Source organism: Rhinopithecus bieti, unplaced genomic scaffold (assembly GCF_001698545.2).
Source record: "Rhinopithecus bieti isolate Rb0 unplaced genomic scaffold, ASM169854v2 scaffold_1599, whole genome shotgun sequence".
NCBI lineage: Eukaryota > Metazoa > Chordata > Mammalia > Primates > Cercopithecidae > Rhinopithecus > Rhinopithecus bieti.
Window position 1 is genome coordinate 3111273 of NW_016804139.1, and position 24699 is coordinate 3135971.

General features: G+C 37.9%; 1 protein-coding gene across 1 annotated transcript in view; it reads right to left on the reverse strand.

Moving 5' to 3' along the window:
* Window positions 1–24699, reverse strand: part of LOC108526126 (cytosolic beta-glucosidase) — a 125344-nt gene that overhangs the window by 66222 nt on the left and 34423 nt on the right. The window contains exons 2-4 of the mRNA XM_017866791.1: window positions 14557–14784; window positions 2414–3210; window positions 1555–1678 (exon numbers count right to left, since the gene is read on the reverse strand). Of these exons, the coding sequence (XP_017722280.1) occupies window positions 1555–1678; window positions 2414–3210; window positions 14557–14784 (1149 nt within the window). The remainder of the gene's footprint in view (window positions 1–1554; window positions 1679–2413; window positions 3211–14556; window positions 14785–24699) is intronic.

Genomic DNA, 24699 nt, shown 5'->3' on the forward strand with positions numbered 1-24699 from the left:
TCTCTCTTTTCCCAAAAATACACAGAGCAATTTTAGGCAAGTCATTTGTGTTCCCTGTAGCCATCCATAAATCATAGTAACTAGCCTATTTGTTCTTCAGGATAAAGCCTGGGAATATCAATAGACAAACTATGAATAGGACCCATCTACAGGGAGAAGTGGAGAGGAATCTCAGAAAACTACAGATTTCCCCCTCTTATCAGAAGATGAACTCCTACTCGGAAGAATCTATTTTGTGTGTAATACAAAATAATTTCTTCACTTGGGTCAAATTGCAAGAATCCAATTGCTCTCTGCCAATAAACTCCAGGCCTGAGTGAAGGATCCAGTCAATAAATTTCAAATTTTGGAAAAAGACCACTTTGTGTCACTTTCCAGAATTCCTTCTGGTTATTACCAGTGTAATACTGAATAATTTTAGAAAGAATAATGTCGGAACCTCTCAAACAGAATGATAAAATTTAAGTGTGGCTATCGTGGTTTTTTTAAAAAAGGAAATTTAAAGTCTTATTGTACATTGGATTTTGTTGCTATGACATGATTCCTTTTTAAGGAGGAGGAATTGGCTGAACACAGTGGCTCATGTCCATAATCCCAGCACTTTGGGAGGCCGAAGCTGGTGGATGACGAGGTCAGGAGATAAAGACCATCCTGGCTAACACGGTGAAACCCCATCTCTAGTTAAAATACAAAAAATTAGCCTGGCATGGTGGCTGAAGCCTGTAGTCCTAGCTACTTAGGTGGCTGAGGCAGAAGAATGGCTTGAACCCAGGAAGCAGAGCTTGCAGTGAGCCGAGATAGCACCACTGCACTCCGGCCTGGGCGACAGAGCGAAACTCCATCTCAAAAAAAAAGGAAGAAGCAACAAATAATGGGAGAGGAGGTGCTAACTGGCCTAGAAATCTGTGTTACCAATTAAAGATTATTCCTTCATGACTGTTTTCAAATATGATAAGAATTCATATGTAAAGAATTCCATGGAGGGAAAAGAGGTACCAAAATAACAACATTATCTTAAAACACAACTTACATTTTCCATACGACAATAAAAATGTGTCTAACTGGGCTGCTTGGTTACAGCTTAAATGCAACACACATTGATGGAGAACTTTTTTTGTGCCATTTTTAAGTTTATTGCACAGATGCTTAATTTGGGTTCTTTAAAAATCCTGTCATCTCATTTTTTTTGGTAGCTGGGATATTAAAATATGCAAATAAGCATGTTATAGTTGATCAGTGCTAATCTTTTTTGTAATAACTGATGTTCTCTCCCAACAGCCACCACTCCTTCTGTTCTTGTCACCTTCACCCGGGAGTCACAAAATGCTGAAGACAGTCACTTTTTACTTGATTCAATTTCAGGAGGTTGTAGCTAGGCCAAAATCCTCCACTTCCTCTTTCCTACTTTTCCCCCCTCTCCTAATTATATGGCTTTACATTGATTTACATGGATTTCACCTTTCAAAAATTATTGGTCTTTGCTGAATGCAAATAAGCAAATGGGAAAATTATATTAAGTTTGCACAATTGATCTCTCATCATTTCAAATGGTACCTTTGAACAGTTCCTGAAATGTCTGTCTGAAATGCTCCCAGCGTTGAGTGTCATCAAGAGGCGCTGGGTCACGCTGGGGAAACCCATTCTCAGTGATATAAATTACAGGGTTATTATATGTATCCTAGAAAAAGAGAACAGAAATTTTATTCCAAACAGATGTTTTAAAAAAAGAAAGCTCATAAAATCAGGTACATTACCCTCTATCTTCTGTAAGCTACAATCCCAAAACTAGTTTTCATCAAATTGCACTGACCCTATTAACTTAATTTTCCATGCATTGACCTTTTATAACTAACAATGGAAACGCAAAACTGTGCAAATGTCCATGAAGACAGTCAAATGACTCTCATTATAATGAGACGACAGAAATATCTTTCTTCCATCAGCATCTGTTGACTGTCACTGCTCCTTAACCCCTCAGTCCTGCCAGCAGCTACATTCGACATCCCCCACAGGAGGGGTTCTGAAAACCTGTACTTGAAATTTTAATTTTAGCTAACTGGATGTCATCCAATATAGTTGAGAATCAAAAAAAGGATCCAGCTCTCTCAATCCTTAAAATGTCTTTTATAGTCATAATTGTGACACCAGATTGAAAAATACATCCAAACTACTTCTATAGCCACAGCTAACTTTAACAACAAATCCTAGACTTTGACCACTGCTTTTGAAACCTTTACCAGCTAGTTACCCCTCATCAGCTCAAATCCTAATCTGCTCTTCCCAGGCCAGCAAATGTATATGCTATTACCTAAAGTAATTCTTTTTCAGGTCCATATATACATATACATATGCCTGTCTCGCCCACCTTCACATATTTGGGTGTACATGGACACACAAAAAATCATGCATTTACCTTAATATACTTCAGTAGTTTACGTACTCCCCATGGTACCACATAAATCCAATCCACATTTTTCCAAGATGGATCTGGAAAAAATTCAATTTCCGCATCCTGAAGAATACCTAATTCTCCTTTCTTGTTCTCCTGGTATTTGATTAAGCGAGTTGTATAATATTGCACAGCAAAAAAATCAGCAGTGCCTTTGATCATTTTCTTCTCTTCTTCAGTGAATTCTGGAAGCCTCGATGATGAATAGCCTTGCTTTTGACTCATGGAGGCAATCTGAGACTTGACAACTTCAGGATAATCACCATCGATGAATATGGGTTTAGCAAAGAAATCCAGATGGAATTTGATGGCTCTTTTAGCAGCTTCCTGGTCAGACACTGAGTTGGGATCTGTGGGTTCCAACCAGACCGCAAAAAGTGATAGGGACACCATACCTTTCTGCTCTTTTCGAAACAGGGAATCATAGCTGTGCCAGGATCTGGCATGAGCCTTAATCAAATTATGAGCTGCCTGATAACCTCCAGTTCCACAGTGAGGGATACCCGGAGGAAACATACCTAAGTCATATGCCATCACAGAAAGAACATTAGCTTCATTTATGGTGATCCATTGCTTGACACGATCCCCAAAGGTACTGAAGCAAAACTGAGCATATTTGTCAAAGGATTCAATGATAGACTCTGACAACCAACCTCCTTGGTCTTCTAAAGCCTGAGGCAAATCAAAGTGGTAGAGTGTCACGATGGGAGTAACCCCATTTTTTAACAAATCATCAATGATCTTGTTGTAATAATCAATTCCTAGGAGGAAAAAAGAAAGTGTTCAAAGAAGAAAAGTTATTTGTAGTATATTGGCAATAAAATTTTAAAAAGGGAGAAGATCAAATAATTTTCTGAATGACTTTTATTCAAAACAAGTTTTATTACTTCCTCAATATAATCAATGACAGACTGAGAGGAAATACTGAGAATTCCAAAGAAGAGTAGTTGATCAAGAAGTAGGAGTTTAATGGGGTGACATGATTGAAAGATAAATGTATTAAAATGGATACATTTAGGCAGTTCGCTGTTATCTAACTTTGTGTTATTTTCATGCTTATTCAAATGATTTCATGCATTTCTACGTATGCTCACTTTTGTCCCTTAGCCCCACTAGAATACAAGCCCCATGATAGCAGGGGGCTTGTTTAATTCACCTCTGGATCTCCAAATCCTGGGACAGTACCAGAAATTTAGAGGTTAACAAATATTTGTTTAATAAATGCATGGATCCAATGGTATTAAGTATAAAGTAAAGGAATTGATCCAGATGACTGCCTTAATGCTTTTCCAGGTCTATTAGTCTCACAAGTCTAGGAAAACAGACCTACTGAGAACGAACTAGAGCTCAGCATCAGCCCCAGAATCTGGGTTACAAGGGCAGACAGCCAGAGGCTTGGGACATTAAGAGTACCCGGTTGGAGGTTTGCTCTAAAACCTTAACATAGTTCATGGGGATACACAGCCACCTCTGGCTGTCATCTGATTTTTCCAGGACTGCAAGTGTGTAAGAGAGAGTTTTTAGGCTTGCTACCGAGTTCTGAAGAAAATTTCTAAATTGAACATGGCCTGGCTCAGAATTTATGTCAAGAATTCACTGAATCTAGCTTAATGATGATGCTTAGCTTGGAACAGGCTTTCTGGAGAGGCTGATGTTAGTACTTCATGTGGTTTTATGTTTAAAAACATGGAGGCAACCTAAGCTTAGACAAGAGAAGCTGCCCTGTTTTAAGAAGTTGTTTCCTGGATAAAGATTATGAAGTCATATGTAGAAGTGTGTTGCATTGAAAGTTTGCCTAAGGAAAAGGTCCCTTTCTTTTTTCTTAACCTAGGAGCCTTCAATTTTTATAAATAACAACATACTTTTGTATGTATTTCATTCATTAGATCATTTGTTTGTTAATTCCGTTAATACACATTGATAGAGAAACTACTATATGCTTGACATGCAAACATAAGCAAAACAAATACCACCCTTGTTCTCAGGGAGCTTATTAGCAGAGACTACAGAGAAATTCATAAATAATTACAATAGAGTAGTAGATAAAGTACAGAGTCCTGTTTTTTATCTACAAAAGGTAGTACAGATAAAGTAGAGTCCTTCCTATTTAAGGGACAAGTACAGAGTTCTATTTAATTTATGAAAAGAGATATCCATCCTAAACTCAAGGTATTTGAAAATATTCTGAAATCAATGTAGCATAATTGTTTCAAGAGTTAATTATGGTGCCAGACCACCTAAATTCAGTACTAACTCTTTCACCTACTAGCTCTGCGACCTTGGGCAAGATCCTTAATCTCTCTGAATTATCTTTTCCTGTATGAGAAATATGGATTATAATAGAAACCTTCTTCAATTAATTGTTGTGAGAGTTTAATGAGTAGATAAACATGTTTAGAACAGTTCTTGGCATATGGTCAGGGCTCAGTACAGGTTAGCGATCACCAAAATAGTAATTATTATTGTTATTACTGACACCTAAGCTGATATTTAAAATATGAATACAGGTTAATCACTTAAAGTGAGGAGAAAAATGTGATCAAGGAAGAGAAAAAGAGGAAACAAAAAAACACAAAGGAAATGTTAAAATAAAGACCACTCAAACGAGAAAAACAGACTATTTACTCAGAGTTTGCTATATCAAGAGAGTCGGCCACCGATACTTGCATTTGGCAGGTATTCAAATACAGTCAGGACAGAGGAAAAGCTTTAGAGTGGAAAAAAGAGAACCCTTGGGTGTGCCCTGATTAAAGGTTGTTGGCCTTGGGAAGCGTTGGAGCACTAACTAGAAGCAGGGCATCCTTTGTGATTAGTTTGGGGAGCACATTTGGTTTTCTCTGGTTGCTCCTGAATTGGAAGCAGGGAGCAGGCAGTAGAAAATAGAGAAGGTATCAGTTGACCACACTGTGACTATTCTGGGCTGCTTGCTGCAGAGGCTGTGGTTTGACTTTCTGGGTTTCCTTTGTCAGTCAGAGTTTTATTATCAGATACGACCTGGCCAGTGTTTGTCTATTCACTCTCTTTCTGGGAATAAAAAGTTCAGTATAAGGAGAGTGTATCAAAAGAGGAATAAGAATGGTGAGAGATGAGCAAGGTAAGCAGAAGCCAAATTATGCACAATCATGTGTTTTCTCTCTGTCTGGGTAAGTGGGTATTTTTGACACCAGCTCATTTATTTTGCAAACTGGAATGTACTGTGAATCATGCATAACAACTCCATATTTGGAAGACACAGTTCTGTGCTATTTCTCACTTGGTAGCAGAAAAACTCATCCTCCCCCCAAAGATGTCCATTCTCTAATCCATGAAACCGGTGAACATGTTACCTTCCATGGCAAAAGGGACTTGGCAGATGCAATTAAGGTATGAACTTTGAATTGGGAAGAGTTTTCTAGAGTGTCCAGGTGGAAACAATATAACGACATGAGTTTTTAGAAGTGGAAGAGTAAGACAGAACAGTGGGTCAGAGAGACGCAACAATGGAAGAAGAGGAGAACTGGCAGCTTGAGAGAAACTCAACCCACTATTGCTGGCTTTAAAAATGGAAGAAGGGGACCGAACGCGGTGGCTCATGCCTGTAATCCCAGCACTTTGGGAGGCAGAGGCGTGTGGCTCATGAGGTCAGGGGTTTGAGACAAGCCTGACCAACATGGTGAAACCCTGTCTCTAAAAAAAATACAAGAATTAGCTGGGTGTAGTGGTGCGTGCCTGTAGTCCCAACTACTCGGGAGGCTGAGGCAGGAAAATCACTTGAACCTGGGAAGTGGAGCTTGCAATGAGCCGAGATTGGGCCACTGCACTCCAGCCTGGGCAACAGAGTGAGGCTCTGTCTCATTTAAAAAAAAAAAAAAAAAAAAAAAAAAAAAAAAAAAAAAAAAAAAAAAGGAAAGGAAAGAAAAGAAAATAGAGGCAGGGGACCATGAGCCAAGGAATGCAGATGGCCTTCGGAAGCTGAGAACAGTCCTTAGCTGATAGCCAGAAAGGTAATAAAGACTTCAGTTCTATAGTCACAAGGAACTGAATTCTGCCAACCTGACTGCACCAAGAGACAGACTGTTCCAAAGATCCCTCAGAAAGAAACAGCCCTACAGGTATCTTGATTTCAGCCTCACAGACACCCATGTCAGACTTCTGACTTAGAGAACTCTAAGGCAATGAATTTGTGTTGCTTTAAGAAGCTAATATGTGATCATTTGTTATAGTAGCAGTAAAAACTAATATAATCATGAAATTTTATAAACTTTCCTTTTTTCTCTCAATGAAAGAGTATTTCACCATCTCACCCCTGTGCCCCTGTAAACCCACATTTCTACATTTGTAAATGAGATATCTAAAGATAATATGATAAAATAATCTGGGTATTGGTATGTGAGAGGGTTTTCATAGACAACCCTTTCCATTGACTTTGAACATGAAAATAATATTGGCTTTCATCTATTGAACTCGTACTATATGTACCAGATGTCATGCATTTTGCCAAATCCAAGCACTAAGCTTTAGAGATGGGTGTTTTTATTCCCGTTTAAAAATGAGAAAACTGAGATTCAGAGAGTCTCAGTGTTGACAAATGGCGTGGCCCACATTTAATCCCAGTCTGTCTCACTATAAAGACTAAGCTGTTCTCACTATGACATCCCACTTCTCATGTTTACTAATGTTCCTGTACCAAAAACATGTGACTCTATTTTACCAGCCTTCATGGTCACCTACTTCAGACCTGATCACAATATCAAATTCCTTTTTCCCCCCTTTGTGGAGAAGTCATTAATGATGGACAATCAATGTAATTCAAACCACATGATAACCGTCCGTTGAAATGAAGATAAGTACATTTTAAGAAATTTTTATTCTCACACATCAGCACAACAGAGAAACAGAGCATTGCATAATTAATATTCACCATCCCAGAATTAAGCACTTTACTTCTCGATCACACAGTTTATTCAATGTTGTAATGAAACTTTTCCATGAAATGGAGTGGGATTGTTTTTTTGTTTTGTTTTGTTTTGTTTTGTTTTGTTTTGTTTTTGAGACAGAATCTCGCTGTGTCTCCCTGGCTGGAGTGCAGTGGCACGATCTCAGCTCACTGCGAACTCTGCCTCCCAGGTTCACGCCATTCTCCTGCCTCAGCCTCCCGAGTAGCTGGGACTATAGGTGCCCGCCACCACGCCCAGCTAATTTTTTGTATTATTAGTAGAGATGGGTTTTCACTGTGTTAGCCAGATGGTCTCCATCTCCTGACCTCGTGATCCACCCGCCTCGGCCTCCCAAAGTGCTAGGATTATAGGCTTGAGCCACTGTGCCCCACCAGAGTGGGATTTTTAAGAGGAGAGCCCCAGACCCAGAAAACTCAGTCAAAGGATCTTGGACAAGTCACTTGGTCTCTCTACACTTCAGTATCCTATCTGTAAAATGGGAATGTTAATACTGCTACCTTAGGAGCATGTGAGTATTGAATGAGAATAAATTTGTCAAAGGGTTACTTAACTTTGTTTTTCAGAATGGTGTAAGTCACTGATAAACAAATTATCTGAATAAATGTGTATTTTTTAAATGATCACCTGTTACCAATCTAGGGATTCTGAAACTTTGAGAGGTCACTTGGATCCCGTTCTGCTTCTGGGTAGTTAGGACAGAATTGATCATTTTAAGGATTAAAACTTCTATAGTTTTCTTTCATAGTCAGTATTATCTTCTCTGTTTTAATTAAGCTCATTTCTGCGTATTTGATCTTAGAAAATACGAAACACATTTGAGGTAGAGGTCTTTTGGATATAAGAAAAACCAACCAACCCAGATGAACTCAAATACAAAGGTGGCATTGGGGGCAATTGGGTAGTAGAGATAGATGCAGCGGACATTATTTTAAATGACAGAAATAGGTCGGAGACTCAATGACAGAAAATAACGGTAAGTGGAAGTCAAAAGAATTGAAGTTGGGAGCTGAGAAAATCTTTGCTTCTCAGGGAAAACTGATCTCTTCCATCCCAGCTTCTCTCAACACATCTGCTCCATTTCTTTTCTTCTTTCAGAAACAGCTTTCCCTTCTGATTCGAGCAGCAGAGACAAAACCAAAAAATATATACTTAAGAAAGAACCAGTTTTCTTTACACACTCAATCTGTCATGGTCTCAAAATGGCCATCCCACCTGCCAAAGCTACTTCTGTGCCCCAGTGCCAACCACCAACCAACTCAGCCTCTCAGTACCTCAATTCAGAACATCCTTGAGGGAAGAAAATAATGGAGCAAACTGTAGCACAGAGAATTCAACTGGTTTGGCCATATTTTCCATGAGGTCACAGCTCATTATACATCCCAGGGAAAATGTCTTTCCTTTGTCCTGTCAGCTGTGACCTGGAGTCAAGCAAGATTATATAAAACAAAGATATAGGGGAATTCCCTTAGAAGAGGGCATGGCTGGAACTTGCAAAAATGATGTCTCAAATTTAAAAAAAAAAAAATTGATCTAGAATCCTCCTTCAACAAAAAAAGTAACATAGAATTCACATTGATCTCATGCTTACCATCATGCATCAAGTTTACACCTTTCTTTGGTTCACACCTTTCTAGATTCACACCATTCCCACCATCAGTTTCTTTTCTTTTCTTTCTCTTTTTTTTTTTTTTTTTTTTGTTTTTTTTGTTTTTTTTTTGGTTTTTTGTTGTTGTTGTTGTTGTTGTTGTTGTTGTTTTAGACAGAATCTCGCTCTGTCACCCAGGCTAGAGTGCAATCTCAACTCACTGCAACTTATGACTTCCTGGTTCAAGCAATTCCCCGCCTCAGCCTCCTGAGTAGCTGGGATTACAGGCACGTGCCACCACACCCAGCTAATTTTTGTATTTTTAGTAGAGACAGGGTTTCACCATGTTGGCCAGGAGGGTCTTGATCTCCTGACCTTGTGATCCCGCACCTCCCATCAATTTCTTTAACTGCTCCTGTGTTCTCTTGCCACACTGTCTGCATTAGTTTTCTATTGCTGCTAAAACAAATTACTACAAACTTAATGGCAGGACCAAGACAAATGCATTATGTTACAGTTCTGGGGACCAGAGGTCCAAAACAGTGCTTATTGGGCTAAAGTCAAGATGTCAGCAAGGTTACATTCCTTTTGGAGACTCTCAGGTGGAATCCATCTTTCTACCTTTTCCAAGAGGTAGAGGACACCTGCATTCCTTCCCTCATGGCTTCTTCTCCCATCTTCATCCTCATCTCTTCTCTTTGACCTCTGCTGTAATCATTATCTCTTTTACCTCTTCTCTCTGACTCTGATCTTTCTACCTCTCTCTTTTAAGGACCCATATAATTATACTGGGACCACATAGATAGTCCAGGACAATCTCCTCCTCTCAAAATCCTTCTCTTAATCACATCTGTAAAGTTTGTTTTACCATGCAAGCTAATATACTCACAATTCCTAAGAATCAGAGCATGAACACCTTTGGAGGGCCATTTTCAGTCTATTATAGTGCCCAACATAGAATACAAGATTCATGCTTGTTTAGTTAATTTATTTAAACCATTCCTGCTAAGAGCACTCATATTTTAAATCTTAAAGTGAGCACTAAATTCTGCACAAGTATACCCCCTTTTTTTATTTCCAATACTTGGGCTTCCCACTAATCACCTGAAATTTATATTTGTGGCAGATATGAACACGTACTTGAACAGTTGAGAAATACAGGAATATATTATTTCAGTTGCCAACTCAATCTTTTCTTGTTAAACCTTGAAAAACTGACATTTGAAAGAGACAGTCTGTGTAACAATTCCACTTCATAAAAATATTCTTCTAGTTTGGGGACATAGAATTTTACAAGTTTCCAAATGTCCCATAATCAAGCTTTGAAATGGATAGTCAAACACAGAAAGGGGGTTCCTTGGGAAGAACAGTGACAGGGACTTTCTAATTCTTCACATGCTTTTTGAGAAAATATTTAAATGGGAAAAAAGAGATGGCCTTTCCAAGTTAAAACCATTCCAACTGCTTCAACAGATCACTGCACAAGAATGAGCAACTGCTTATTGAAATGCCACCTCCTGTATGCACCTCCAGTGCCCTCTTGTTCAAAGCAAAGCCTGTAATATTAATCAGCTATGGTTTTACCAAAGCTAGGGCCAAACACAAAAAGCTCAGTGCTACGGGCATGTGATCCCCACATGAGATCTGCATGAGCAATTTCTCCACAATATTTGGGTGGTTTCCGTGGCTCCGGTAGCACCACCTCCACTCTCCAGTGGTTTCGGTTTCCTTGCTCTTGGATTGCTGATCTACAGTGTGTACCTCTATGAACTTCTGAGTATCTCAAGTTGGTTTTCAAAGCTTAATATGTTGACATATTGGGACAGGTATATAATCTTGTATCTGAAAATCTTAGGGGCATATGAGTTCAGAATGTGTGAGTTTTAGAAAGGAAACAGGGAGCATATACCGTATATTAACACTCTCAGTGAATCTGAGTCAGTATCTCTTAATATGCCTGCAGTCAAATAAATAAATATTCTCAAAAACAGAATAAATATTCGCAACAATTCAAGTTAGCTTTTGCTGCCAATTTAATTTTAGAAAGATTAGTAATAAGAGCCTTTTGGATTTTAGAACTTCAGATATGGCATTGTGGACCAATACTACAAGTTGGTGGGTTTTTGGTTTTGGTTGCTGTTGTTTACCATCCAAATGGAAGCTCAGTAAAAACTCCAAACTCCTAGAATGAGTGCAAGGAGTTTTAGTACCATGAGACTTCCACTTTATTTAACCAACAGGGAAACTGTAGCACAGAGAATTCAAGTGGTTTGGCCAGACTGACTGAGCCCTAGACTAGATAGAAGATTTTTTTATGTTAGACAAGTCTAGGTTGAACCTAACTAAATTTGTCATTTTGGCAAATTTATGCCTAACTTTATTTCCCATGTTAGCATTATTCCTTCTGCTTAGAGATGCCCCTTACTCATAGGACTGTTATGAACATTAAATCAACAAAAATATGTGCAATGTTTGCATGGTGAGCTCTGTATATTATATGGTCAATGAAAGGCAAACATTACTACCCTTAGAGTCATTTTTATGATTGTTATTGACCTAATTCAACTGAATTCAGTAATTTTTACTGAATCCCTTCTATGGATGGTACTGGACTAGATTACAAGGGTAACAAGGCAGAATTATCTACCCATTACACTGTAAACAATTCCAGGGATTCTCTAATATGAATGTCATGAGTACTTAGCACAGTCCCTGACACAATAGACATTCAGCACACTTTTATTGAATTGAATTAAACTTAAGGCACCAATAGTCTAACATGGGATTTAGTAACAGTTAACAATGAAGAATATGAGAAATATCTTAAGAGCTTTGCAAAGTGCCATGAGAATAAAAAAAGAGAAAGAGGAGAGAAAGATATTTTTCTGGCTTAGAATAGAGAACTACTTTAAAGAAGAGGGCAATTGTGCTAGACCTGAACAGCAAGACAGGCCTTCAGTAGGTATACTTGAGGTTAAAGAAAGCCCACTCTAGGCAGAAGAAAAAGCTGAAGCAACTTCCTACAAGGTGGAAAACTGCATGGTATGTTTAATAAGTAGTGAGTTACTTATACTTACAGATAAAAGAGTATAGACCTGTACCAATGTGTGTTTGGGATATTACATGATCATACGCATGGGGTAATTTCAGCCTGCAAAGTTTTGGAGGTGTTAAGTCTAAGTCAAATTGAGCCTGGAATGATATATGAAGGAGTATGGACTGCATATTGAGGCTTTAGGTAACTAAATTATTATTATTATTATTATTATTATTATTGCTATTATTTGAGACCGAGTTCACTCTTATTACCCAGGCTGGAGTGCAATGGTGTGATCTTAGCTCATGGCAACCTCCGCCTTCCAGGTTCAAGTGATTCTCCTGCCTCAGCCTCCCAAGTAGCTGGGATTACAAGCACGTACCACCACACCCAGCTAATTTTGTATTCTTAGTAGAGATGGGGTTTCTCCATGTTGGTCAGGCTGGTCTCGAACTCCCAAGCTCAGGTGATCCACCTGCTGCAGCCTCCCAAAGTGCTGGGATTATAGGCATGAGCCACTGTGCATCTTGCTTCACTTTTAGCAGAAGATGATCAAAACAGTGTGATTTGGGTCGAGCTTTAGGAAAATTGCTATGATGGCATCTTATAGAAAGTAAAGGACAGAGAGAAGGGGAAAACACATAGATCCATCAAGAATATATCAAAAAGTCCTTGTAAGAATGATAAACACCTAAACTAGGGCAGGGGCAAAAAGAGGGATTAGAAGATAAGTTAAAAAGTCATAATTAGAATGGACCATATTCAGCAACCCATTAGACGGAAGAAGAAAACACAAGAATGGATTCCAAGGTTACTTTTGTTTTTTAGACTTTGGAGTATGGTGGTGCCAGAAAGAAGGGAGAATACAGACATTGGATTAGGAAGATTGAAGAGAAGGAGTTCACTTTTAAACTGAACAACAAATTACCTCCCGTTCAACATAAATAAAACTAGTCAGTGATGGCAAGAAAGTAGACATCTCAACAGGAGCAACGGGTCATAGGCCAATGTCTTTAGAATCAGGGAATGAATGGACCTGCTAATCCTGCACTGTCCCTACTTGAGGGAAGCTACTCTAAGGCTGATTCTACCTGGGAGTGCATGAGTTGCAATTCTATTTCATGATGTGAAGATTACCCCACCTTAAATAAAATGAGCTTTTCAAGTGCACAAACCCATCTAGGAATTGTCATCAAGGGTTGTTCTATATACGGGATCACATAAGTTACTCATGAATAATGCCTTTGTATCAATGAAGGTTCTTGGGATGGGAGGTATGGTGAGGCGGGCAGGTGTTCTCTTAAGTCATACAAGTGAGGCCTCTCCTTAAATTGAAGAGGCTCTCCTTAAATTTTATGCCCTAGGCACCTCATTGCTTCACTTAGTCCCAGTCCTATGGACAGTGTAAAATCTTTTCTAAGACAAAGTAGTAATAAAGCATCTTCATTAAGAGACCATATGTTGTAGTGCAAGGGTTGGCAAACTTTTCCTGTAAAGGACCAGATAGCAAATATTTGAGGCTTTGCAGGCCATATGGTCTCTGCCCCAACTACTCAGTTCTGCCATTAAAGTGGAAAAGTAACAGTAGATGATGCATAATGAACAGGCATGACTATGTTTCAATCAAATTTTATTTACAAAAATAGGTGACAGGCCACATTTGGCCTTCAGGTCATTGTTTTCCAACCATGCTTTGTAAAAAGAGCTAGCTAGACCTTAGATTTAAATAACAGATCTACCATTTGCCAAATATGTGGATTTGGACATACACCTCTGTAAAATATGATCACTATGCCTTCCCTACTGGTGGTGAGAATTAAAGAAAACGGGTGAAAAATGCCTCCTAAATAACAGACATTCAATAGAGCTATGAGTAGTCCTTTTACTCACAAGCCATAATAAGAAGAATAGCTAACACTTACTAAATGCTTATGAAATGTTAGCTACTGCATTAAGCACTTTACAAAGATTATTTCATTTAACCTTCCAATAACTCTCTGAATTAGTCACTATTACAGCATTCTTTTCTATTCATGGGGAAACTGAGGCACTGAACGATGCCCAAGAGATGTTTGCCCAGATAGCAAGTGATGTAGCTGGACTTAAGTAAGTGAACTCCAGGGGCCTTGATGCTAATCCCTGTGCTAGTTAATTAGCTCCACTAATTCAGCCCTAATTGAGGTGCTTAGAATCATCTCAAGTTCTTAAGGACTTCTCATAACTCATCACAGGGTTACACAACTGAAAATAGTTTAATACAAATTTTTTAAATTTACCTTCAGATTAACACTCATGTTATATAATAAAACACTTATTCTAACCTCCCTCCCACTCACCACCTCCAGGAAAGATCTCAACAGTCAAAGGAAACCAAAATATTACTGTGAAAACTAATGCAAACCCATTTCAAAAAATTCATCCCATAATCACTCTAAAAACTTGCAATTTCAAAGCTACATTGCAGAATAGCATACTGGATTAATTATGCCAGACTGCAGCAATAACCTTGAATTAAAGCTGCAACCTTCTATTTTTAAGAAACACTTGCCTTTCTGGTTGATGAAACCTGTCGTCCCATCAGGTAACAGACGTGACCAGGAAAGAGAGAAGCGGTAATGAGTCAATCCAAGCTGTTTGATACATTTCAAATCTTCCTCCCACAGAGTGTAGCTGCCACAAGCTACATCGCCAGTCTGGTTCTTGAAAACTCTCTCTCCTCCCTGATGAGTAAATGTGTCCCAGACACAAGGGCCTTTTCCATCTGCATCCCAGCCTCCTGAGAAAAAGAAGAAAATGAAACAGTTACACTCTTGACATCAAGAGGCATATGTGGAATGTAAATATTTGTCACCAAAAGAACATACCTCATTAACTCAATGTACCATATTTACAACTTTAAAATATGCCTTTAAAATAACATGCATGAGCAGGTTATGTGTTTAGCTGTCCTTGATCCCTGAAGCTGACTGGTGGCAAATGAAAAATTATTGCATAGCGCCACTGCATAGCAGGCTTTCATGGTTCATTATCTGAAGATCTCCCAGCTGGTAAACAGAGGCAGGCCCCAGCTTATAAATATCTGAGTTGAAACATCTCCTCCTTGCAAACATTCCCCCCGGCCATGACTGACACGCCTTGTCCTTATACATGACAGGATCTTGGGACTTTATGTATGGCCCTTGATATTTAAACCCTGTTCTCCTATTCTCTGACAATGGAGGCTGTGATGGTCCAGTCCATCTCTGGAGGGGAGGGAGCCCTGGTTTCCACCACTGTTGATATGATATTGCTATCTGAAATTCATTCATTCATATCACCCTTGATTCAGCAAACGCTGTGTGTCAGGCAGGATACCAAGTCCAGGGAATACCAGAGTGAACTATGTTGTGTCTCCTGTTTGGGGAACTTACATAACAGCCAATGTAAAGGCCCCTTATTTTTTAGAAACCAGGGAAGGGCATTTATCCAAGTGTGGGCTGGAGTCAGAGGAGGTCTCCTTCTGCTCAATTTTCCGGTAACCCTAACACTGATCTAAAATCTAAAGTCCATTAATTTAATAAAAAGAACATATCCAGTATGTTTATCATGTTTTATGTATTTAAAACTATGTATAACAATCCATGTATGTTCTGAGCATATACATGTGAGGTAGAAGTATCACATGCCTGGGAACGATCCATTCAGATGAGTGATCACCTTTGAGGAAAAGAGAAGGAAGTGGAACCCGAGAGGGGTCTACAGGGCCCCCAAATGTATCTCTTATGTTTCATTCATTTAAAAAGGTAGAAGGTATATGATGGGCTGTTTATTACATTTTCTCAATCCCTTTTATAAGCCTAATGTATAATATCACAATCCCTTTTTATAAGCCTAATGTATAATATCTTATAATTATTATGCAAGAAAAGAGGTCACAGCTAGAGTAAAGTAGATGAAAACAATTGCAGGAAGGTCCTCCACATCCTCATTGAGCATCTACATACTCATATTTTGTGCACAGATCTAAAAGGATTAGGTATAGTCTCCAGTTCCAACCTCAGGACAGCAGGAGTGATAAGAAATCATGGACGGCCCCATGAGGATATAGAAGAGGCTGCTAAAAGAAGGAGCTCTGACAAAAGCAAAAGTGATCATTGATATCAAAGTTGAATACTAAATACCTATACAAAAAGAAAAAGCTATGAATATTCAAAAGTATTTTACTTTGGAGCCATGTAATTATAGAAGCAAATAGTTTTACACATTCCAGTGACTCTCAAGTTATGTCTACATAGGGGGTTTAGAAGGAATGGAGATAAAAGAAGAGTGGTATTCATAGAATGAAATAGGAACAAATGCAAAACTAAAATTTTTGAAGTATGATGCTCATAGTTTTGGATTATTCATTTAATAAATGAAAAGCTTAATGTCAGCTTAAGCAGTGGTGTATTGGTATATATATAACTCACTATCTGTTAAAAAATAAGCATAGACCTATATGTATATATGTTTATTATCAATTTTGTTGATATAAAGCATGCATAATACACAATTTACAAATAATAAACTATGCAATCCTCTTTTCTATGAGCTCCATATAACCAACTGATTCTCATAGAATGCCCTTTTAGATTTTTGGCAAAGTCACATTGGTAGCTGTGTTAGCCTGTTCTCACACTGCTATAAAGATACTACCCGAGACTGGGTAATTTATAAACAAAGGAAGTTTAATTCACTCACAGTTCTGCATGGCTGGGGAGGCCTCAGGAAATTTACAATCATGGGGGAAGAAGAAGCAGGTACTTTCTTCACAAGGTGACAAAATAAAGAGAAGTAGTGAAGGAGGAGTGCTTCCTTTCAAACACTTATAAATCCATCAGATTTCATGAGAACTCATTCACTATCATGAGAACAATGGGGGAACCACCCCCATGATCCAATCACCTCCCTTCCTTGATGTGCGGGGATTACAGACCCCTCCCTCAACAAATGGGGATTACAATTCAAGATGAGATTTGGGGGCACACAGAGCCAAACCATATCAGTAGCCAACCTACAGTTGTAATTGGACAAATGTGTGTAGTTATCATATGACTTTTGGTTAATAGTTTTGCTTATATTCACAGGCAGAAGGCAAAGAACACAAAAGATGTACCAAAACTTCACTTTTAACCAGTGACATGAGCTACTTCTCTGCTGAATCAGGTAACAGTTTTCAAACAGTGGAAGCTCTCCTCAATTTTTGGTGCTACTCACAACGCCACAGTCACAAACATAACTTACTTTTAAGTTGAATCTGTATTATTAACATGTTTCCTATCACTTTTTAAGGTCTAGACAACTAACAAAACAATAAATCAAATAATGACTTCTAGTACCAGCCAATTTCTGCAACCATGATATCACTGAAGGCAGAGCTGGGAAAAGATGGGCAGTAGCAGCACACCATATTACAGTGTTTCTCCTATGCAGATACAAGAGATCTAAATTACCTCAAGACCATAGAAAACAGTGAAATTTGGTAATTAGTTAAGTAATGATTTTAAGTGTTTACTAAGTTTGTTTTTGATATACATTATTTACCTATAAGCTTATATGAATAATTTTTAATAAAGTCCTTGTTAAAGAATCAGCTCACACAAACTCAAAAAGCTCTCATGAGCCAGCACAAGCCAGCTTCACTACATCACTTACAAGTAACTTGAATAAGATCACACCATTAGTAAGTAACAGTGCTAAGATTTGTATTCAGATCTTAGAAGTCTAAGATTCTGCCATTGGCCCATGCTGCTCTTAGTAATAATTACACAGAGTGATGAAGAAAAAGTCAACTGAGGCCGGACGCGGTGGCTCAGGCCTGTAATCCCAGCACTTTGGGAGGCCGAGACAGGCGGATCACGAGGTCAGGAGATCAAGACCATACTGGCTAACACGGTAAACCCCCGTCTCTACTAAAAAAAAATACAAAAATCTAGCTGGGCGAGGTGGCGGGGCGCCTGTAGTCCCAGCTACTCGGGAAGCCGAGGCAGGAGAAATGGCGTAAAACCTCGGGAGGCAGAGCTTGCAGTTGAAGCTTGAGATCCGGGCACTTCACTCCAGCCTGGCGACAGAGCAAGACTCCGGTCTCAAATAAAATAAATAAATAAAATAAATAAATAAATAAATAAATAAATAAAAAGTCAACTGATGACCAAACTCCTTCATTTGTCAAGACTAAGAAGTGCAAAACATAATTTATACATTTTGGAAAGTAGTACAACTAACATAACTGAAACAAGGTTTGACAGTTTTAACAGGTCAATGTCACTTAGCAGGAACATGTACTGAGGTGGAGTCGCTCATTCTCCACATGTACTAGCTAGACAAAGCAGAACTAAACAACATTGTTTCTACAAAAAACTAAACTTCAAATTGATAACTAACAATTATAACTGAAATTGGATAAAAATCATATAAAGACCAGTATTTGTTATTATTTTAATGTAAGTCTTACTATATGAATGATATTAATAACTCATTTGTCCCTTAGAAATGTTCTCCCATTGCAATTATGCCCACATTCTAAAAGCATGGTGTACTTTATGATGACTACTGTTTCCAGGTGGACTGCATACTCAGAGTCATCCTCCAAGCAATTATGATTGTTGGATTACATGTAGGAAATACATTTTTAAATGCATTGTTAATCTAGCAGAGGTTAGGTGTTCCAAAAACAAAGAGGGAGGGGTAATTCAGAGGCATAAGTGAGTAGTGATGCAGGCTTTTATACTGGGAGTGTCTGCCAAGTTCAGACCTTCTTAGCTTTTATTTTAATGGCTTGTGGAAAAAGGGAGAAAGGAGACAAAGTCTAAGATGCACCAAAGATGAAAAGTATTAATAGAGATGGTCACAAAAAGCTGGTATGCAAGGACTTCATACCCTGCACAAGAACTAGAGACAAACCCGACCTGCAGAAAGAAAGAACAAAAAAATTAGCTTAATTCAAACTTGGGTGGAGAGGGGAAATTACTCCTCAGTATTTGTAACCACAATTCAGCCATCAAACCATTAAGTGTGAGAATGGGAAAAGATGTTTTCAGATATATGAGGTCTCAAAAATTTTCCTCTCTTTGGATAGTACTGGAGGATAAATTTTACTAAAACAATGATATAATCAAGGAAAATAAAGATCTAGGATCCAGGAGAAAAAGAAATTTAGGAGAAGAAATTGACAAAGAAAATCACTGAGTGATATTTTATTACTCTGTTCTCATGCTGCTAATAAAGATATACCTGAGACTGGGTGACATATAAAGGAAAGAGGTTAAATTGACTCACAACGCCTCAGGGCTGGAGAGGCTTCAGTAAATTCACAATCATGGCAGAAGGGGAAGAAAACATGCCCTTCTTCACATGACAGCATCAAGGAGAAGTGCAGAGTGAATTCAGGCAGATGAGCTCACTCATTATCATGAGGACAGCATGGAGGTAACTGCCCCTGTGTTTCAATTACCTCCCACCAGGTCCCTTCCATGACATGTAGGGACTATGGGAACTAGAGTTCAAGATATTAGATATGGACTAAATTGTGGCCCCTCAAAATTTGTGTATTAAAGCTTTAACCCCCAATGTGACTGGATTTGGAGATTTGGAGATAGGGTCTTGAAGGAGGTAATGATGGTTAAATGAGGTTATAAGGGTGAGGGTCTAATCCAAATGTCTAGTGTCCTTATAAAAAGAGAGAGATCAGGAATGTGTGAACACAGACAAAAGATATTTTGTTTTGGCAGTCCTGCAAACTCATGCAGGAGTATAAAGGCAAAGGGAAACTTCCAGGATGATAGCTATGCAACAGACACAGGGAGTACCCAGTCTGTTTGAGCAGGTGACAGGCTGTGACAGCTACTTCCTCAAGAAGATGATACAAATAGAGTATCTAGTATGTTGTATTAGTCTGGGTTCTCCAGAAAAGCAAAACCAATAAGGTATAGATGTATTTTTACTATAGTAATTGGCTCACTCAATTTTGGAAACCAAGAAGTGCCACAGTCTTCTATCTGCATTCTGGAGAACCAGAAAAGCTGGTGGTATAACTGAATCTAAGTCTGAAAGGACAAGAATCAGGAGTGCCAAAGTATGAGGGCAAGAAATAAGTGTCCAGCTCAGAGCAAATTTTCCCTTCCTTGCCTTTTGTTCTATTCAAACCAACTGATTAGGTGATGTCCACCCACACTGATGAGAGTGATCTTCTCTCCTCAGTCTACAAATTCCAGTGCTAATCTATTTCAGAAACACCCTCACAGACACACTTAGAAATAGTATTTTACCTGCTCTGTGGGCATCTCATAGCTCAGTAAAGTTGACACATAAAATTAACCATTATGTAAGTTTTATTTTAAAAAATGAATTATCATGGGACTTTCAACAGTCATAAAAGTAGAATAGCATGAACCCCACGTACTTGTCACTCATCTGCAGCAGTTTTCAACACTTTGCCAATCTTTTTTGTCTGAATCCACCAAAGCTTCCTCATTCAATCTGTAATCATTTTAATGTGCATCTTGAACTAACAAAAATATTGCTCTAATTGTGGTAAAATACACAACATCAAATTTACCATCTTAACCATATTTTTTCTTTTCTTTTTTTTTTTTTTTTTTGAGACGGAGTCTGGCTCTGTCGCCCAGGCTGGAGTGCAGTGGCCGGATCTCAGCTCACTGCAAGCTCCGCCTCCTGCATCTTAACCATTTTTAAGTGTATAGTTCTGTGACATGAAATATATTCATATTTTTTAGCAACCATCAACACTATCGTTTCTGCAGAGTTTTTTAAATATTCAAAACTAAAACACTGCAAAAATTAAACAATTACTCAACATTCCTTCCTCCTCCAAGCCCCTAGTAACCACCATTCTACTTTCTGGTTTTGACTACTCTAGCTACCTCAAAAAGTGAAATTACCCAGTATTTGTCTTTTTGTAATTGATTTATTTTGCACAGCATGATGTCCTCAAGTTTCATTCATGCTGTAGCACGGGTCAGAATTTTCTTCCTTTTTAAGGCTTAGTGAAACTTCATCATACGTATGTACCACATTTCGTTGATCCACCATTTGTCAACAGACACTGGGTTATTTCCAATTTATTCTGAATAATGCTACTATGTACATAATATGCAAATATCTCTTCAAGACTCTGCTTTCAGACCTATTAGGTATATACCCAGACGCGGAATGGCTAAATCATTTGGTCATCCTCTTTCTAATTTTTTGAAGACCCACCATACTGTTTTCCACAGCATCTCCACCACTTTACATTCCCACCAACAGGGCGCAAGATGTCCTATTTTTCCACACTCTAGCTGACGCTTGAAATTTTTTGGTTTTTTTCTTAATAATGGCCATCATATTATGTATGAAGCAATGTCTCATTGTGGTCTTGATTTGCATTTCCCTAATGATTAGTAGTGATAAGCACATGAAAGATTCCTTACGTCACTAATCACTAGGGCTATCTAGTACGTTAGAATGAGAGAAAATGTATAGAAATAAAAAATATTAGATTTAATTAGCAATAAACACACAGAAAAAAATTAAAACATAGAAGACAAGTATTAACTTTGTGTGAAAATGTTGTTCTGGAAAATTAAAATAATAACAGTATACTATGTGGTTCAGGTGTAAATAAGTTTCAGTGGTTACAATGAGGTAAACCCTGACCACTAATCTAAATACAATTAAAATCTGATTATTTGGGGAGGCTTATGGTATTGGAATCTTTCACAGAGTAGTGAAGGAGGAAGATAGAAGGAAAAGAGACTAACAAAGAGATAAATGCTCGTCTTTCACAATCAGAAGTTAACTGATTATGCCTACAGTAGAAAACATCAAGAACTAGTAATACTAGCATGTTAATTTAAAATACAGAAGTCAATGGTAAAAGGATGATTGAAAGAGTTAAAAGAGTTTCCCTCTAGAGAAGGGGACATGAAAGTGGCAAGACATTGATGGTTTCAGAAACAATCTTCTTTTGATTCTTTAAGTCATTTTATTATATTAAATTTAGCATGAAAATAAATTAAGAAAATGTATTATTTAAACATTAGAAAAGACAGAATAGTAAAAAAATAGTAAATTTGTAGATAATCTAAACAAACTATTAACATATAAAGCAATAATAAAATTTCTATTTTGTGAGAATTAAAAAGAGTTTAACAAGTAGATAAAACTAAAATGCTATAGCACAAAAGAAAAACCCTAGAAATCAAATGGTAAAATATCAGAGTTAAAGTGTTCTCAGGCATTTATATTGTTAAGAAGAGGAAAAAAGATATTGATTAACATTTCACTTTGTTACATTTTGTATTTAGGTCAAAATTTATAGTAAAGCACTCTTAGAAATGAAACTTGTGTTTTTAAAGAAGAGCCAAACACATCTATAGCAAGTTCTGTGCCAGGCCCCATCCTAGCATGTTATATATATTAACTCCTCACAACAACATTATAAAGTAACTGTCATCCTTATCTCCATTTTTAGAAAAAGAAACAGAAATAGGTTAAGTAACTTGCCCAGATTAGTAAATGCTGAAGCTGAGACTCTAACTGAGACAGTTGGATCTCAGAGCTCATACTCCTAACCATCATGATAGTTGGGGAAAACTAAATACATCAAAAAAGAGCAAGAAAATAAAAAAATAAAAAAAACATAGTTAGCAAAAGAAAAAGCATAAAGTCAGATGGTAGGACACAATAAAAGTGATCCGTTCTAACAATGTAAGTCAATGAAGTAAACTCGGTGAAAAAACATTGTCAGACTAAATTACTTTTTCAGCTATTAGTGCTTTATTTGCTTTAGTACCATATGTAATTTTTTTATTTTGTTTTGTTTATTTCTTCTAAAAAAAGAAAAAATGTGATACATGTGCAGAACATGCAAGTTTGTTACATGGGTATACGTGTGCCATGGTGGTTTGCTACACCTACTGACCTGTCCTCTAAGTTCCCTCCCCTCACCCCCCAGCCCCCAACAGGCCCTGGCGTGTGCTGTTCCCCTTTCTGTGTCCATGTGTTCTCATTGTTCAGCTCCCACTTATGAGTGAGAACATGTGGTGTTAGCTAAATTTTTAAAATCCAATGATATGCTATTTACTATACTCACACTTTTAAAACATGGAGATATAGGAAAATTGAAAATCAAAATATGATACTCTGCCCCTCCCCCAAATAAAACAGCATTAAAAAATAGACTTAAAAAGCATTACTAGAGAGAACACGGGTCACTACATAATTATAAAACTATTTTAAATGTACATGCACCTAAGAATATGGCTTCAAAATATATGAAGCAAAAATTGACACAACTAAAAAAAGTTGTCAAAGCCACCTCCAAAATGGGAAGATTTAACTAACCCCTTTCTCAGCCACCGAAAAGCAAGAGTCAGACATTAACAGATTTGATCTAATCGATATACATAACATTGCAAAATAACAAACGCTATAATTGAAGAATACATACTCTTCAAGCAAACAAAAAACACTATAAAAGTTGCGCACAAATTGTTTCATAAATAAACTCTTTGTAAATTTCAAGTTGGGGGGAAATACAGATAAAGATTTCTGACCAATTAAGTTAGAATTCAATAAATAAAGATAATTAGGAAACCCCAAAAGTTCAGAAATATGAAAATGCACATATGAAGAACTTAAGGGAAAAAGGAGTAAATAATAGTAGTCACCAAAGAATAAAAATAAAAACTAAATAACACAAAATATTGAAACATTGTGTCATCTGGTTTAAGTGGTACTTAAATAGAAACCCTTAAAAAACAGAAAGCATTAATGTACGTATTAGAAAAGAAGCAAACCTCAAAGTTATTGAGCTGATCACATAAAAGAGGAGGAGGAAGAGGAAAAATAAAAGAAGGAAGAGAAAGATGGTACAGAAAACAGAAGGAGAAACTGAGAAACAGAAAGAAAAAAACTAAGGTAAAATTAGAAATAATAAGATAGAAAAAAAAACCCAGGATAGAGATTAACAGAAGCAAAACATGATTTTTTTAAAAAGTCTAAGAAAATAGTCAGCTGGGCGCGGTGGCTCAAGCCTGTAATCCCAGCACTTTGGGAGGCCGAGACAGGCGGATCACGAGGTCAGGAGACCGAGACCATCCTGGTTAACATGGTGAAACCCCGTCTCTACTAAGAAAATACGAAAAACTAACCGGGCGCGGTGGCGGGCTCCTGTAGTCCCAGCTACTTGGGAGGCTGAGGCAGGAGAATGGTGTGAACCCGGGAGCCGGAGCTTGCAGTGAGCTGAGATCCGGCCACTGCACTCCAGCCTGGGTGACAGAGCGAGACTCTGTCTCAAAAAAAAAAAAAAAAAAAAAAAAAAAAAAAAAAAAAAAAAGAAAGTCCTCTGAGGTGTGTATTTTTTAAAATGAGGAGGTAAAAATAAATGTTAGAAATGCAAAGGGGAACGTAGCTAAAGCTGCAGAGATTAATCTGACAGCATCTGTATGTTATTTTTAAAAAGTCAGGCCTGGCACGGTGGCTTACACCTGTAATCCCAGCACTTTGGGAGACAGAGGCAGGTGGATCATGAGATCAGGAGATCGAGACCATCCTGGCTAACATGGTGAAACCCCGTCTCTACTAAAAATACAAAAAAAAATTGGCCGGGCGTGGTGGTGGGCGCCTGTAGTCCCAGCAACTCGGGGGGGCTGAGGCAGGAGAATGGCGT